Source organism: Boeremia exigua (genome assembly GCF_020726555.1).
Source record: "Boeremia exigua strain MPI-SDFR-AT-0100 chromosome Unknown C7974scaffold_7, whole genome shotgun sequence".
Classification (NCBI taxonomy): Eukaryota; Fungi; Ascomycota; class Dothideomycetes; order Pleosporales; family Didymellaceae; genus Boeremia; species Boeremia exigua.
In genome coordinates this window covers 204,490-219,700 of record NW_025763524.1, presented here as the reverse complement: position 1 = coordinate 219,700, position 15,211 = coordinate 204,490, and the positions used below count along the sequence as shown (strand labels likewise).

General features: G+C 57.3%; 7 protein-coding genes across 7 annotated transcripts; 2 read left to right on the top strand and 5 right to left on the bottom strand.

Moving 5' to 3' along the window:
- Positions 1–61: 61 nt before the first annotated feature.
- On the bottom strand, positions 62–2,678 carry C7974DRAFT_472618 (heterokaryon incompatibility protein-domain-containing protein; the record flags this gene model as incomplete). The annotated part of the gene is made up of 4 exons (XM_046146543.1): positions 62–1,668; positions 1,721–1,787; positions 1,872–2,577; positions 2,609–2,678. The coding sequence occupies 4 exons, from the start codon at positions 2,676–2,678 to the stop codon at positions 364–366; spliced, it is 2,148 nt and encodes a 715-aa protein (XP_045995956.1). The 3' UTR covers positions 62–363.
- Positions 2,679–3,905: 1,227 nt separating this feature from the next.
- C7974DRAFT_360088 (uncharacterized protein) lies at positions 3,906–5,248 on the bottom strand. Its single transcript, XM_046139680.1, has 2 exons — positions 4,907–5,248; positions 3,906–4,843 (listed from the first exon to the last, which is right to left on the bottom strand). Exons 1-2 carry the CDS (start codon positions 4,958–4,960, stop codon positions 3,995–3,997), a joined length of 903 nt encoding a protein of 300 aa, XP_045995955.1. The 5' UTR covers positions 4,961–5,248; the 3' UTR covers positions 3,906–3,994.
- A 256-nt stretch (positions 5,249–5,504) lies between these two features.
- C7974DRAFT_395552 (uncharacterized protein) lies at positions 5,505–6,492 on the top strand. The gene is made up of 3 exons (XM_046141996.1): positions 5,505–5,680; positions 5,727–5,863; positions 5,921–6,492. Exons 2-3 carry the CDS (start codon positions 5,736–5,738, stop codon positions 6,192–6,194), a joined length of 402 nt encoding a protein of 133 aa, XP_045995954.1. The 5' UTR covers positions 5,505–5,680; positions 5,727–5,735; the 3' UTR covers positions 6,195–6,492.
- Positions 6,493–7,161: 669 nt separating this feature from the next.
- On the bottom strand, positions 7,162–8,838 carry C7974DRAFT_360086 (bystin). The gene is made up of 2 exons (XM_046139679.1): positions 8,218–8,838; positions 7,162–8,170 (listed from the first exon to the last, which is right to left on the bottom strand). The coding sequence occupies exons 1-2, from the start codon at positions 8,798–8,800 to the stop codon at positions 7,305–7,307; spliced, it is 1,449 nt and encodes a 482-aa protein (XP_045995953.1). The 5' UTR covers positions 8,801–8,838; the 3' UTR covers positions 7,162–7,304.
- Positions 8,839–9,143: 305 nt separating this feature from the next.
- C7974DRAFT_395548 (uncharacterized protein) lies at positions 9,144–10,773 on the top strand. Its single transcript, XM_046141995.1, has one exon. The coding sequence runs from the start codon at positions 9,236–9,238 to the stop codon at positions 10,766–10,768; it is 1,533 nt and encodes a 510-aa protein (XP_045995952.1). The 5' UTR covers positions 9,144–9,235; the 3' UTR covers positions 10,769–10,773.
- A 712-nt stretch (positions 10,774–11,485) lies between these two features.
- Positions 11,486–13,081, bottom strand: C7974DRAFT_434336 (PQ loop repeat-domain-containing protein; the record flags this gene model as incomplete). The annotated part of the gene is made up of 2 exons (XM_046144986.1): positions 11,486–11,599; positions 11,771–13,081. 2 exons carry the CDS (start codon positions 13,079–13,081, stop codon positions 11,486–11,488), a joined length of 1,425 nt encoding a protein of 474 aa, XP_045995951.1.
- A 519-nt stretch (positions 13,082–13,600) lies between these two features.
- Positions 13,601–15,172, bottom strand: C7974DRAFT_395545 (uncharacterized protein). The gene is made up of 3 exons (XM_046141994.1): positions 14,529–15,172; positions 13,809–14,451; positions 13,601–13,728 (listed from the first exon to the last, which is right to left on the bottom strand). Exons 1-2 carry the CDS (start codon positions 14,818–14,820, stop codon positions 14,033–14,035), a joined length of 711 nt encoding a protein of 236 aa, XP_045995950.1. The 5' UTR covers positions 14,821–15,172; the 3' UTR covers positions 13,601–13,728; positions 13,809–14,032.
- Positions 15,173–15,211: the final 39 nt, after the last annotated feature.

Genomic DNA, 15,211 nt, shown 5'->3' with positions numbered 1-15,211 from the left:
TCATTAGACAAGCTTGTTTGGAAACCAGCAACCATCTGATCTCAACCTCTCCATCTCTCTTGACACTGTGACAGCAGTACTTGTAGACGAGTCAGTCCATTGTCGCTCATGCTTTAAAAGAAGGCCCTTTTCGAATTGTTAATGTTGCCCCGAAATTGTTTGACGACCCTGTCGCAGATCCAGCATCATCATTGCTTGCAAACCTCGTGTTTTGAAGACATGGGACAAATTTGACTGCCAGTAACTCTTCATTGCCCAACATACGTCACCGTGATCTGGTCACATATCTTCTGCAGTCTTATCTTAACCCGCAGTTGGGACGTCTTCTGCTGCAAACATGTCCGGCCGCGTCTGTGCTATACGTTAAACTACCGCCACAACCTCCGGCCTGAAGCAATGTCTCCACCACGTTTGCGAGTCGATGTCCTCGCCTGACGTCGCATGTTCTCCTCTGAAAAAATCAGTCGCACTGTCCAGCGGTTTCATATCGTTGTCAACCCATCTCCGATCTAGGTTGGAAACAGGTACGCGTGGTTGGTAGTTTGCATATCCAATCCGCTCGAAACGTCGACCTTGTCCTGTTTCACAGGGTCTTAAGACTATCATCTGATCGCTAGAAAAGTACGCATTCTGTCTTCTATCGCGGATCAGCAAGACCTTGATCCTGGGCAGTGACTCGGACTGATGACTCGGAGGCACAGACCAGTTGACAGGGCAGATGTAATAGATCTGAGAGTTAAATGGGATGGCCACGCCCTCAATGCTGACCATGGGTGATGCATAAGTCTCACCGTGCAAATACAGCTGTTGGGAGGCGTCGGAGCCTGCATCATAACTTGGTCGATGGGTCAACAGCGATTGTCGTCTCGTTCCCGTCTGTATATCAACTCCACAGCAGCTTGCCACATGTCGAAGGTTCGACATCGGGACCTTAGCGCACTTTATCGCTCCTTCCCAGCCAATTGGACTCCAACTGGGGAAACCATGTCGACGTCTCGCCTTCCCTGTATGGTACCACATCAGTGCAACACCATTCCCGTGTTCTGTTGTGCAGGACAAGGTTCTACTACAGGGGTTGAATACAGTCACAAGCCGAGAGAGGTTTCTGGGCCCCGCGTACGGCACCCCCCACAGGTGATAGATCCCTTCTTTCCTGAGCGTATTGAGCGCCCCAAGTATGGCATTGAGAGCGTCGACATCGTAGGATAAGGTGCGTGTACTGTACGTCTCGAGATGCATCATAGCAGTCAACATTGGGTCCTGTCCCTCCTGACGGGCAAGCCAGCCGGTATTTTCGGGCTGGACGAATGGGGACCTATCGTCTGCCTCAATCTCGAAGCGGGTGTTTGTGTTGCAAACAAATACTGCCTGACGATCAGTCAAGATCAGTCGACGCCGAGACAGAATGCCTTCTTGCAGTGTCCAGCCTCGTGTGGACCACGCTGACGAGGTGATCTTTGTAACATCGTTCCCGATTGGCAGCACTGTAACATATGATGAGTCTATCCGCGCAAATCGAACGGCTCTCAATCTTGTCGACACTCCAGGCAAGCCATAATTTGGATCATGGCCAATTGCAGCGATGATTGTCAAGTCTGCTGCATCGTAGATGTCGCCCATCTGCGCAATTTGAACATGCCGAATTTCAGCACTGTCCTGGGCTATGCACTATGGACGTTAGGTTATCTGAGATGTCAATAATACCTAAGGACTGATGTACATATCGATCAACCCATAGGTATTGATATCCTAGATCCTTTGTGATCTTAATAGCATCGAGGATGGTCCTGGGCAACTCGTGCAGAGTCTCTGGGGTCACGCTCGTTGGATAGCTGTCTCCTCTACCCCACACATACGACAACGCAACATACCGGCACCGCTTTGGTGCAGACACAACTTCTTTCCGGTTACAATCGATCATTTGTAGCTTCTTAAGGTCGTGTTGAGGATTTGGCGAACATCGATGGCCATGCTGGTCTCGGCAGTGAACAATCCAAGCCTTAATCTGGCCAAGGCTTATTGATGGTGGGTACAAATTATCCAGACCAGTGGATCCTAGTGGGTCGTACGGATGCGTTTTGGAGACCAGGAGTCTTGTTGTCGCAGAGTATGCCCACGCGTGGCCTGAAGTTATGTAAATATCGACTCCTTTGATCAAGTGGGGCCCCGGAAAGGTATTGGAAGAGGTAGGTAGGCTTATTCGTTTAGTCGAAGCAATTGTATTTTGCAGAAAAAAATACCCAAGTAACTGGCAGATCCGGCATTGAGATTGGTGCAGTTCGTGGAGCGACTCGCTGACAATGATCTGATAACGCTCATCAACATGCATCAAAGATTCCCAGTCTATGGCGGAGCAACGGTCACATATCTCAGGACCCGTGAGTTCAATGACCTTACTCTGATTCATAAGTGGTTGATCCTTCTGAGTTGTAATTGGCTTCCCAGCCTCTTGGGCGTCCGCGCGGGCACCGTTCACCTGACTCAGCTGTGTCCATAAAGATCTCGATCCGCCTGCCACCATAGCTGGAGTAGCTCCGAGTTTCCTGTGAAGCCAGCTCATATTCTCGGTGGATGTGTCTGTTCAAGGAGTAGAAGCAATTCTGCTGACGAGGCTGAAGATTAGGCAGCTGCGTGTCACCCACCTGCAGCTGTGTGTCACCGCTAACCGAGAGTGGCATGATGCAAAAAGAAAAGGTTCGTGGCTGTGAGCGGAATCGCGATACAGGTATGTTTTGGTTTAGCTTTGCATCAGAACGGGTGGAGTGCAAAGGATACAGTGAAGTTAGATAGATACATTAGTTTGAAAAGGGTAAAGCTCAAACTAACTCCCTCGACTCCTGCCACGATGGAACCAGTATATTTCTATTTGGATACTCCAGTCTTCAAGCCTTCGACTCCGTCAGCCTTACAATAAGAGAGGGTTTTTCCGATAGATTAAAGGTCCTTTGATCCGTCCAATCCTCGCTGTCAGGACAGAGCTCCAAATCGAAATTGAAAAGAACGTTCGCCAGGATCAGGCGCATCTCATTATTCGCCATACTACTGGAATTAGCCAAGAGCACCATCATGCAGCCTTAGACCGTTGATGTGGTTGTTGATATGGATGTAGAAGGAGGTCAGGTACCTACTTTTTGCTCAAACAGTTTCTCGGGCCAACGGAAAACGGCTGCGACGCATGCCTCTGGTCGCTTTCATATTTCGGATCACCGAGCCAGCGCTCGGAACAAACTTTTCTGAGTCTCGGCAATTGCATGGGTCTTCTTGCTATGATTCCACCACTACCATGTTTATCAGAAAGATAACATCCTGTAAGATGTTCTCTGACAGTTTCGGGGCGATATTTCCTGCTAGGCATTGTTGTAAGAGCGGTCTTGCAACAACAGCAGCGCGACAAACAAAATTACAAGAGACAAAATAGTACTACAGGCTAAACAATACTAACTGATGATCATGAACGAGAGCGCTGAGAAGTATGAACACGCAATAATGGTAAGGATTTAGTGGTTTTCGGAAGGTTAGTAATCTCGATTTTCCGAAAGAGTTTAGTTTTGGGATAGGGGGTGTTCCGTGTGGCCAGACCTGAGTAGGGTCAGGGCTGATACTGAGCAGGGCCTTGGGATGGAGCTGGTACCCAGCGTCCAGAAACGAGGGGCAGGAATCCAAGACTCATTTTCCTGGCCCTACGGCAAGAACTTAGCACTTAGAGACCACTCAGCAAGATCAGCACTTATTTCCTTGCCTGCGGGAGCAAGAAACAGAGCTTTTGCCCCTAAAAGCTGTAAACCAACACTTTCTCAAACATCTCTGCACCTGAGCCTAAAGTCTTGATAGTGTTCAAGTACTAGTCGCCTGTTGGCAGTAGAGCTTTCATGGCCTGTTAACATGACGTGCAAGGCAGGTTTTTTGAACAGGAGGTTCTTATTCAAAATTAGACAAGCGCCTGTGTATAGTGATACAACACATAACAACTGCATCCTAGACCTCGCTTGAATAGCTATCCAAACACAAGGTCAGGCTTGATTTTAAGTACAATCTTTCCCAGGTCTTCATCATCCAGATACTGCTTCTTCATCTTGCTCAGCTCGTCTACATCCCAGGCACTCATAACAAAGCGTCCGTGCAAGAAAGCTGCTTGCGGACTCGCTAACCACACCCCAAATCCTGCTGGTAAGCTAGCATCATCCCACGGCAAGCTATTCTCATCCATGCCTGCCTCCTTCGCGGGATCCGTTAGCACGCTTCCTGGGTTGAAGCTGTGCACACGAAGCCCCGTTCCGTGGTACTCAGCGACAATGTGGCGCAAGAATGATGTGAAAGCGCCCTTGGTGATGCTGTACAAAGCCATACCCGGGTAGACCATGTGGGCGGCGTTGCTCGCGACCTCGAGGATCACTGCATCCGACGTGTCCGTGGTATTCAGGAAGGCGCGTACGATGTTGATGTTGCCTAGGATGTTTGTATCCGTAAAAGCGCGGATCTGAGAGGTTGAAAACGAGAGGGCCTTGCCGGCTGGTAGGCCCTGCGCGGCACATAGGACGAGGATGTCAATTTTCTTTCCGGGCTCGAGGTTTTTCGTCACCTCGGCGAAAGTGCCATCGACAGCTTCGCTATCTGAGATGTCCAATGGGTAGCCTAGAACCTGGGCCGAGGGTATCTCTTCGGACAGTCTTTTTGCGCTTGCCTCAAGCACATTGGCTCTACGACCGGTGATGATTATGGTCGAGGCACCAGCAAGCGCGAATCCGCGCGCAATGGCATAGCCAATTCCTGTGCCTCCACCTGTGATGAAGACGGTCTTGTTTGCTGCCGTATTTGCAGGATTGAGAGGAGATATGGCGGGATACTAAATTGATACTCCTGTCAGTCTATCCGCGCCTTGTGGTGATTGTGAAATGAGTACTCTTACCTCTTTCTTGTGAATTGTTTTGACCATATGCTTGGTATCTGGGAATCCCTCCATGCTGTATTTTGTGTATTGATGCAACGCTTTGTAGGTGATTTTGGTGCTGAGGTAGAAATTGTTAGTTGTGCTATGGAGGAACGCTGCTCGGTCATATTTATAATGGCTTCAGCTTTCTTGGGAGGAAACTTGACTATCCTTATTGATGTTTTAGCGTCTTGTCTTGTGTCAAGGTTTGAAAGTCACCATAGTGTAAACCTCGTTAGGATGGCATTGGATGTGAGCAAAAGCCTCCCCGGAAAGGTGTCGTTCCGGTAGAGCATGACTAGAACGTTGCATACAATTGTCTTACAAATGCTCCAAATGCGGGGCATCAGGCCAAATCATCCGTTGTCATACCTACCTGGAGGCTTTGCGGTGAGGCTGCGATAGAAAGTCCGCTAGTGCGGAGATGCAATTGCCAATTGCTAGGAAACTCCGCTAGTGCGGAGGTGTAATTGCTACTTGCTGATTAGAAACTCCGCTAGGCCACTTGGCACTATCACTACTCGAGACCGGTCATGAAATACAATGTTCAGGCTTTGTTACCGGTATTGCAGCAGGCATACTCAGTACGCGTGGTCCACAAACGCTAGCGGACTTGTAGCGGAAGGACAAAGACCGAGTTCGATCTGAGCCGTATGAGCTGTGCAACGGACAGTATAAGACCTGGGTCATGTTCTGCATGTTCTACGTACAACACCGCTCTGCCGCCTTCCAACGAGTACCCTAGCTCAACATGTACGTGATGCCATTCGTTGCTGCATATTATGCTCACAACCAGTAGCAGCCCGAGATGGCAGCCCAGCAACAGAGCCTCAGTCAGTGGGTGACAGAGCTGAACAACACTCTGTTTATTCAACCAAATGATGAAATCGCGCTCAAGGCCGTACATGAGCAAGTTGATTCAAGTTTAGTAGTCAAGTACGACACCGCCTCAACGCATCTCAACACATACGTCTGACACAGTGGTGCCTCTAGGATTAACCATCACGTCTACCGATACGACCAATTTCTACCCGGCCTTCAATACGCGCGCGGAACAACTACATCAATCCAGGACACCTTTTCTGTGCTACTTGAATGGGAGAATCCAGACCGTCCTGACGGCGTAGTGGCAGTTCTCAGCAAATGGACAACCAAGGACAAGACAACCGGCGCCGAGACGCAAAAGACCAATGTGATTATCTGGGAGGTTAAGTGGATTGACGGGAGGAGAAAGCTCACCGGACAAACCGAGGTCGAGACAACATGATCTTGATTGGGAACAGGGTCAGATTAGCGCAGGCCTTTCGAGAAGTCTTACGCGTAGATACAACTCGAAGCTGGTCAGGAGAAGTCGACTGTAGCGGGTATTGCAACAAGGAGTGCTTCATAGCTCGTTTCGTGTAGTCAAACGCTTTGCTTTCTTCTGATTGTGCCAGAGTCTGCAAAGGAATTCGGTAACTAGATCAAGGCAATACAAGTAGTTACAACGTTAAGTGCAAGCGTAGTGTCTAAATTGCGGTATCTGGCAGATAATGCCTGAAATCTCCTGCTCAACGGGCTACTGCGTCGTTAGTCAGAGGGGATTTAGACATAGACCATACGTGCTGCCATCAGCGCTACCTACCTACCTCGTTTTCGACAGGAATCCCAACAGAGACTGTCCACGAGAACGGCGCAGAAGCGCTATTAAGAGGTGTGCTCTCTGCTGGATTGCCTGTGCGGTTGGACATCACAGCCCCAATTCGCGCCTAATCAACAAATACACAGTAGGCACGCATGAAGCCCGAGTCGTGATGTCTGCATGGAGGTATCGATAGGTTTAGGCTACTCTTAATTAGGGTTGTAATCTAATAAGACATGATATGGACAGATGGATAGCAGCGAGGAGACGTGTTCAACCTGAGATTCTCCGCAAGGACTTCAGGGCGGTTCTGCGGGGTTTCGTGGTGAATTGGTCGACTTGGGTAGTTGGCTACGTAGGCGCTCTAGTATGCTGGGTCTGCTGTGCTCTGCCTAAGCTATGCTGTTGGGTTAGGGTGGGAATAAGTCAGTGCGTGGGACCGGGATGTGTGTGTACCTTAGGTAGGCAGGCTCGGGGGGAATAGTATACTCCTGGTCGACTGGATGCGGACATACACCCAACAACCAGCAGCACAGGCACAGACGACCTCGCAGACGACCTCGTAGACGGGGCTGAGCGGAAGTGCAGAGCCAGATAGCTGTGCGCAAGTCGTGTTGAAGAATGAATGAATTGAACGGCGGGTATAAATCCCTTTTCCCTCTAAACGCCAGCAATGCACGACAAACCCGGTCTGGACCTACATCTCCCTTTACAAGGGTCCTTTTGAACCACCCCTTCTCTTGCACACCACGCCATCTACCCCATAACCATCGTATCGTCCCCCCCAACATCCACCGCCGCCTCGGGCTCCGCAACCACCCCCCTCCCGCGCCCCGCCAGCAACTCCCTTCTTACCTCGGGACTAATGCCCGCGTGCCCGCGCGACAGCAGCAGATCCAGCAGGGCCTCGCGCTGGTCCTCAGTGACGTCGTTTCTGTAGCGCTGCGCGAACGCGAGCAGGCACTGGTGCCAGATAACCGGCAACTTGGCGGCGCCGCCGAGGGGCTCGCCGTCGACGTCCATCCCGCCCGCTGCGCCGGCGACGCGGAAGCGCAGGAAGTGGAACACCAGCGCGTCGATGACCTTGTACGGCAGCGCGTACTTCTTCTCCAGCAGCGTCTTGATGAAGATGTTACACGGCCCCGCCGCGTCGACGTCGGCGCTCATCTGCGCGGCGGCGATTTCACACAATCTGTGCAGTGCGGCGGCGCTGTGCAGCACGGGGACCGAGACCTTGGCGACGACGGAGGCGACGATTGTGGCTTCGCGCTGGGAGCAGCGGCCCTCGGTGAGCAGGGGGAACACGATGCCCTTGAAGAAGGCGGAGGGCTTGTAGAGCGCCTTCTTCAGGGAGTTGTACAGGTGGATGTTCAGCTTCTGGGTCTCGGCGATGTCGGACTGGATGGCCGGGAGCAGCACGGTGTACAGGAAGATCTGCGCATTTTGGGGTTTCGACGACACGAAGATGCGGGTTGCGGCGTACACGGAGTTCGGGGTCCAGTTCTCCGGGCGCGTGATGGCGAGCAGTGTCTCCCAGGCGGGGATCGAGGGGAGGATCTTGAAGGGCTTGGGCAGCTTGCCGGCCTTGTAGCGCGACAGGATCAGGCCGACTTTGCTGTAGACTGGGGTTGTTAGTAAATATACATAGACAGAGATTACGGAGACGCACCCTCGACGACTTTGGCGGGCAGCTCGACGGCGTCCTCGGGCGCGCCGCCGCCCATGATGTCGCGCGGGCCGTCGGCAGCGGCGGCGCCCTCGTGGGCCGCGATTTTCTCGAGAATCAGCGCAGCGAGATCCGTGCCGGGGCCTGTGGGGGCCTCCTCGGCGCCGGGCCACTGGATGGGGTTGTCGTCGGTGGGGATGAACTTGTTCCACGCGGCGAGGTCGTTGGCGTCGAGCTCGACCTCCTCGACCTCCTCCTCCTCGCCCCAGGCGTCCTCGTCGTCGAACTGGCCAGACACGTGCTCGAGCTCGTCGTCCTCGGCCAGGCGTGCGTCGAAGTCGAAGGCCGGGTTGGCGGCGGGCGCCGCGGTCGCGTTCTCGCGCGCATCTTCCTCCTCCAGCTCGCGGCCAATGTCCAGGATTTTGCGCGAGCTCTTCGAGTCGACGTAGCCCTGCTCGCGCTCCTCGGGCTTGGTGCGCTTGGTGCGCTTGGGCTTGTTCTTGTACGGGTCGGCGGGGAGGTACTCGTCGGCGAGCGGGTTGTGGCGCTGGGTCTGCGGGCCGGGAGATTTCGGTGCTCGCGGCATGTTGGTATATTATTTGTGGTGTTGTGGTCGGAATTCGTACAATCGCCGTCTGTAAAAATAATTGTTGGACCCCGGTAAAATCTGGTGGGGTCCAACGGCGAGGCCCGTGCGGATCGACGTCGACGCCGACGCGCCAGAGCCAACACCACCACCTTCACCGTCACCGCCAACATGGCCGACGCGCCCCGCCCCGACACGCCCACGCTGGCGCCCCCGCTGCGCCGCCCGCTCGACGAGGACCATGTGCCCGCCGTGTCGTCGCCGCTCAACCCCAACCCCAGCGATGCGCCGCGCCGCGCGGGCGTCCCCCCCCGCGAGCGCGAGCGGCGCGAGAAGCGCGAGACGCTGAAGAAGCGCGAGGCGTCGGGCCAGACGCGCGCCAGCACGCCCAACGCGCGCGCAAAGAAGGAGAAGCGCGCCGTCGCCGACTCGCCCATGCGCTACTCGATCCCCGAGCCGCGCGCCGCCGACTACAACCCGCCGCGCGACGGCGTCTTCCTGTCGCGCGAGCCGCAGCCGCTGTTTGCCCCCTCCGGCGCCGAGCTGCGCAAGCCCCACGACTACGCCTGGAACAAGAAGGGCTACCGCTACACCCACTGCGTCGCCGACCCGCTGTTCCGCCACAAGCAGTTCTACCGCCAGAGCGACTCGCGCCCGTACGGCCCGCGCATGAGCCACGAGGACTCGGACAAGTGGTTCTACTTCGACGACACCGCCACCATTGTCTCGCAGGAGAAGGGCTGGCGCATGGGCCGCGCCAACGTCGTCGCCCGCGAGGGCCGCCTGTACTACGAGGTCAAGATCCTGCGCGGCATCCCGCCCGACGGCCCCAAGGACCCCGTCGACCCGCGCACCGGCGACACGCGCCCCGGCCCGCACGTGCGCATGGGCTGGGCCCGCCGCGAGGCCCCGCTCGACGGCCCCGTCGGCTTCGACGGCTACAGCTACGGCATCACCGACGCCCGCTTCGAGGCCCAGCACCGCTCGCGCGCCTCCAAGATCTTCAAGCCGCTGCCCAAGGGCGCCAAGGGGAAGCACATGAAAGCCCGCCCGCCCCACGGCAAGCCCGTCCCCGTCGAATACCTCACCGACCAGCACGTCTCCGAGGGCGACGTCATCGGGCTCGAAATCCAGCTGCCCTCGCTGTCCCTCCACCGCAAAGTCGTCGCCGGCATCTACAACCCCGCCGTCGACCTCGGCGACGGCTTCGCGGCCCCGAACACGCCCCCAGACCCCTTCGACGCCCCGCTCGACATCATCCGCGACCGCATCCCCGTCCCCTACAAGGGCAACTTCTACTTCGAGCAGCTCGACTACCAGCCCACGAAACCCGTCGAGGCGTACCACGACCGCGGCCCCGTGCCGCGCGTGCACCCCTCGCCCAACCACGACGACGTCAGCGTGCGCTCGCTGCCGCACTCGCACATCCGCGTGTACAAGAACGGGGTGGAGATGGGCGTTGCGTTCGACAGCTTGCTTGCGTTCTTGCCGCCCGCGAGCGCGCCGTCGGCCGAAGCGGTGAAGGCGGGTGCGAGGACGGGGTTCGACGACGGGATGGCGGGGTATTTGCCCGCGGTTAGTGTGTTCAACGGGGGGGTTGCGCAGGTCAATATGGGTCCGGATTTCTGGTGTCCGCCGCCGGGGCTGCGCGTTGATGACTTCAACCTCTCCACCGCCTCTGGTCCTGCGACCGCCGCTGACACCGCAGACGCGGCCGCAAACACACCGACGCCCGATGTCATCGAAGGCCGCACCCTCCGCCCCATCTCCATCCGCTACAAGCACCAAATCGCCGAAGACGTCGTGTGGGACATCATCGACGAAATCGACTTCTTCGCCCAGGACGGCGGCTGGGAGTACAAGGGCGCCGCGCCGCAGGACGTCGGGGGCGGGGCGGCACTGAAGGCTAGGGGGTTTGCGAGGGATCCGGATGAGGGGCTGGGGGTTGAGGTGGGGAGGAGGTATTAGTAGACATGGAAGGGGGTGGGGAGGGGGGTGGAGGGGAGAGGGTGGAGGCGGTAATGTGGGGTTGAAGGTGTGAGAGGGTTCAGCGGGGGAGCATGGGAGGAGTACGAGGGTAGGCGTGTGCCTGTGTTTCAGTATCTGTCTATCTATTCACCTGTTACCCATCCAGCCGCCCAGGAAGGGCAAAGGGATGGGTGGTGCCCGTGGACTCAGATACGGGCATGGGGATGGACACAAATACTGACACTGACAATAATATCGACACCGACACTGACAATAACGTCGACAAATGGAAACGCAAACAGGAATAGAAATGTGTTCGTGGATTCGTGTATCATGCTAGCTGTGCCTCGCCTATACTCGCAGTCGCAGTCTCGATTCTCCCTCGCTTCTCCCTCGCGCTCAAGCTCAAGCTCAAGCTCAAGCTCAACATCGCCCTAGTCCTCGTTCATACCCGTACCCGTACCTGTGCTCGTAATGCCATGACCGTAACCTATCCGAACCCGAAAACCCGAAAACCGAAACCCGAAAAACGAAACCTGAAATCCAGACGCCTGCCTGGCGCCGTTGATGCTCTAGTCCGTCAACATGGAAAAGGAAATGTGGATGCGAGAAGCGACACCCGTCACTTCAGCCCCGTCGAGCAAGCCCCGTCGAGCAAGCCGTCCGCGACGACTCACAACAGCTCGTCACAACTCGCCGTCTCGCCGTCTCGCCGTCTCACCGCGGACTCCCCCCCAGCGCCCCATAACTACGCGGACTCGCGTGCCGACTCGTGCCCAGCAGCGCGCGCGCCTCGTCCAGCGCCCGCCCGCCCGTGCGGATCGGGATGCTCTGGCTACTGCGGCGAGCATCCGGTGCTGAGCTGGCTCCCGCGCGGCTCCCAGCCCGACTTCCAGCGCGACTACCAGGGCGACTAGCAGGGCGACTCCCATCCCGCGCCGGACTCCCTGCGCGGCTCTCGTCCACAGGGGACCCCCACCCGGGCGTCCCCGCACGACTCACGCTCGGCGTCGCCGCGACACTGACCGCCGGCGCCCATCCGCGCATCCACCCACTGACCCTGCGCCAGTGCAGCCTCCTCCTCTTCATGACCCCGTGCTCATCGACCTCGACCACGATCTCATCATCTCTAAGCACCATGCGCCCACGCGCGTCCTTCAGCTCCCCGTCGCCGAAGACCGCGAACTGCACGCCCACAGCCGCGTCCATGATCAGCACGCCCGCGGCGCCCAGGAAGAAGGGCAGCGCGCGGCTGATCCAGACCCCCCGCGTGGAGCCGTCGGGCGCCCAGCCGCTGCCGGCGGGGAAGTCGGTCCAGGCGCTGGGGTTCGTGAGCAGCGAGGACGAGTAGAACAGGTTGCCGAAGAAGGCGGCGGCGAAGAGCGTGGGCGACAGGCCGGCGGTGCTGCGGCGGCAGTGGTTTTTGTAGAGTTGCGGGAGGCGGCTGCCGAGGTAGAGGATGGTGGAGGACCAGGAGAAGATTTTGCCGAGGATTTCGCGGGTCGTCATCGGAGGGGTGGAGCTGAGGGGGGATAGCGCGGGCGAGGGGCCCGTGGGGTGCGCGAGCGTGCCGTGCGAGAGCACCGCGAAGACCACGCTGATGTAGAGCAGGGTTTTGGGGGACGCGAGGGGTGAGCTCGAGGCCGCGACGCGGCGGATATTGCGATTCGAGGGCGTGCCCGGGGAGTCGAGGATCTGCGGGCCGCCAAAGGGCGACACGGCGTACGACTCCTTCACATTGCCGGGCGAGCGCGCAAAGTTGGGGATGCGGAAGGCGTCGAGCGGAGCCGAGTGCTGGACCTCAATATCCTTCTTGTCCGGTGTCTCCGGCGTCTTGCCTTTCGCAACCTGCTGCATACCACCACCACTCCCGCCATCGTTCTCGCCGCTCTTCCAGCGGCCCCAGATCGGGCGCAGCGGGCGGCCGTGGTGCAGCAGCTCATACCAGATCCACTGCCCCGTCAGCCCGCAGTCCACAAAGACATAGTAGCTGGCAATGACAATCTGCCACGTCGCCTGCCCCGTGAACAAACAGCCCAGCAGGTTCGTCAGGTCCCCCAGCAGCCACTCGCTGAGGAAGTACACGCTGAGCCCCGACGTCGACTTGAGCTTGTAGTTCTTGTAGATCTGCGGCAGCTGCGCGAACAGCCACGACACGATACTGCACGTGCCGAGCAGCGTTGATACGAGCGCGAGGTACGACGGTATGCAGGTGTTGAAGGTGATGGACAGCGACTCGAGCAGCTCGTCTGTCGGTTCGCAGTTCAGCGGCAGGCTCGGCTGGTCGAACTGGAGCAGTCGGTAGGGCAGCATCGCCGCGGTTGACCGTGAGGAATGAAGGGTCCGTCTGCTTTGTGTGTCGCGGCCGGTCAGGTGCCTCAGCGCGTGGACAGCCACGCGGCAGCCGTCTTATGTCTTGAACGTCTCAGACTTCACCAGAGCATCGATCCTCAGCAGCTGGTCCGACTTGCGTGGTGACGTCGGCTCGGCTCACGTAGATAAGAAGACACGCGAGCAACAACGCCGGAGGATAGGAATAAGCAAAGTGCAGTACAACACGCAGGTGAGAGAAGAGTCACTCGAGCAAGAAGCAGAGAGCAAGAAGCAACCAGAGAGTCATCGATACCACACCAGTCAACCACCCACCAGACGATCCCCGGGCTCGCATGCCCGATACGAGGTAGACCGCGCCATGCGGCAAACGGCGGCGGCGCGCTGATTCGAGGCCGTGTCTGGGGCGGGTGCTCTGCTGGGCGACAATCCCACCCGCAATGTGACACTCAAAGTGATAAGAGATAAGCGGCCGCTTTGCGCCCGGCAGGCACGCGATCAGCAGATCCCCCGATGGGCCGCTTGTGGCTTGGCGGTGTCACGTCTCCGCCGCACGCGCTGCACACAGCAGTTCTCAACTGCGAGCGCGCGACTGGCTGGCTGCGACATCTCGCAGCTCGATGTGCATGGTACAATACCCGTTTTGCGGGGGCAGGGATGCGCCCCGCCTCCGTCATCGGCAGCGCAATCGCTACTAAACTCCACTAAGGCGTCCAAAACGTAAGGGAAACGCGAGCCACTCCGTCACGGGTCACACGCACACATCGCGGCACGATGGATTGTCACGAGAAACACCCCGGCGTTCCTATCTAGTGTACACAGCTCTGCCTACGCCTCGTCACCGCCTTCGTCGACCCGGGCATACGCCTGTCTGCGCCATGTCGGACTGCAACGCGTCAGCGGCCGCGATATCTATAACCGTACAGCAACATACTAGACGTAGTTCCTGAAGCCCACAATGCCCGCCGTCATCGCCGCGTACGCACCCAGCAGACTCCCCCAGCTCGACCCGGCCTGCCCAACCGCCAGCGCCGCGAGATCGTACACCAAGCAGCCGCCGAAGATCCAGTCGCTGACGCTGGCGACCGCCGCAAACCCGACGCCCGTCGCGATCTGCACGAGCCCCGAGGGCGCCACGCCGCGGTAGTACGCCGCCGACGTGTTGTGCAGCAGGTCCAGCACGCCGATGCCCGCGAACGTCTTGGCGACGACGTGCGTGAGCCAGTTGGGCGTGGAGCGGGTGTCGAGAGGCTCGAGCGCGGTGGAGATGTAGGCGAGCTGCGCGACGGTGTTGATGATGACGAAGACGTTTGCGGTTGCGAGGTTGTCGGCGTTCCAGAAGAACATCCACGCTGTGCGGGTCAGTCTCGAGGATCACAAAAGCGACAAGTAGTGAAAAGGTAAGAAGTAGGAGCTCAGGACGACGTACTCCCAATACACACGTTCCCCAGACTGTACACCCACGCAAACCGCTCCATCATCGCCTGCTCCTTGGCCGTGCCCTCGCGCCGGCACAGCTTCCACAGCCACGCGACCTGGAACAGCTGCTGGGGGAAGAAGAAGCCGGCGATGGCGTAGGGATACGGCGAGAAGGCCGCGGGATTGCGGTTGTGGATGTCCAGCATGTTGGGCGACGAGAACATGCCGTACTGCTGCGCGGCGAAGTCGAACAGGAACGACGCCGGCGCCAGGTAGTGCACGGTGGAGAGGTTGTTGCCCATCGTTGCAAGTTAGAAAGCTTAGTGGTGTTGGTGTCTTGACGTGAATTCTAGATGTGAATTCTAGATGTGTTGTTTAGGTGTGGTTCTAGATACATTGGGATTCATATCCATCAATACCATAAAGTCCACGCGCATCCGACAACCCCATGTTCGTAGTCGTGCACGTCATGCGTAAATGCATCTCTACGATGTCATGTCAGGGTCCAGGCCAGAAGCGGAAACGGCGATACATCATGATCGGGAGTCGGTATACTCGGATGCCGATACGCGAACGCGGACTAACTTTGTAGATACTTACAGAATGATGTTAGCTGTGCAGAATCGAGATGTTGTGGATGTAGTGTGCAGCGACTCGTTCGTGGGGAGCATACTCTACTGGGCACTCGAGTGC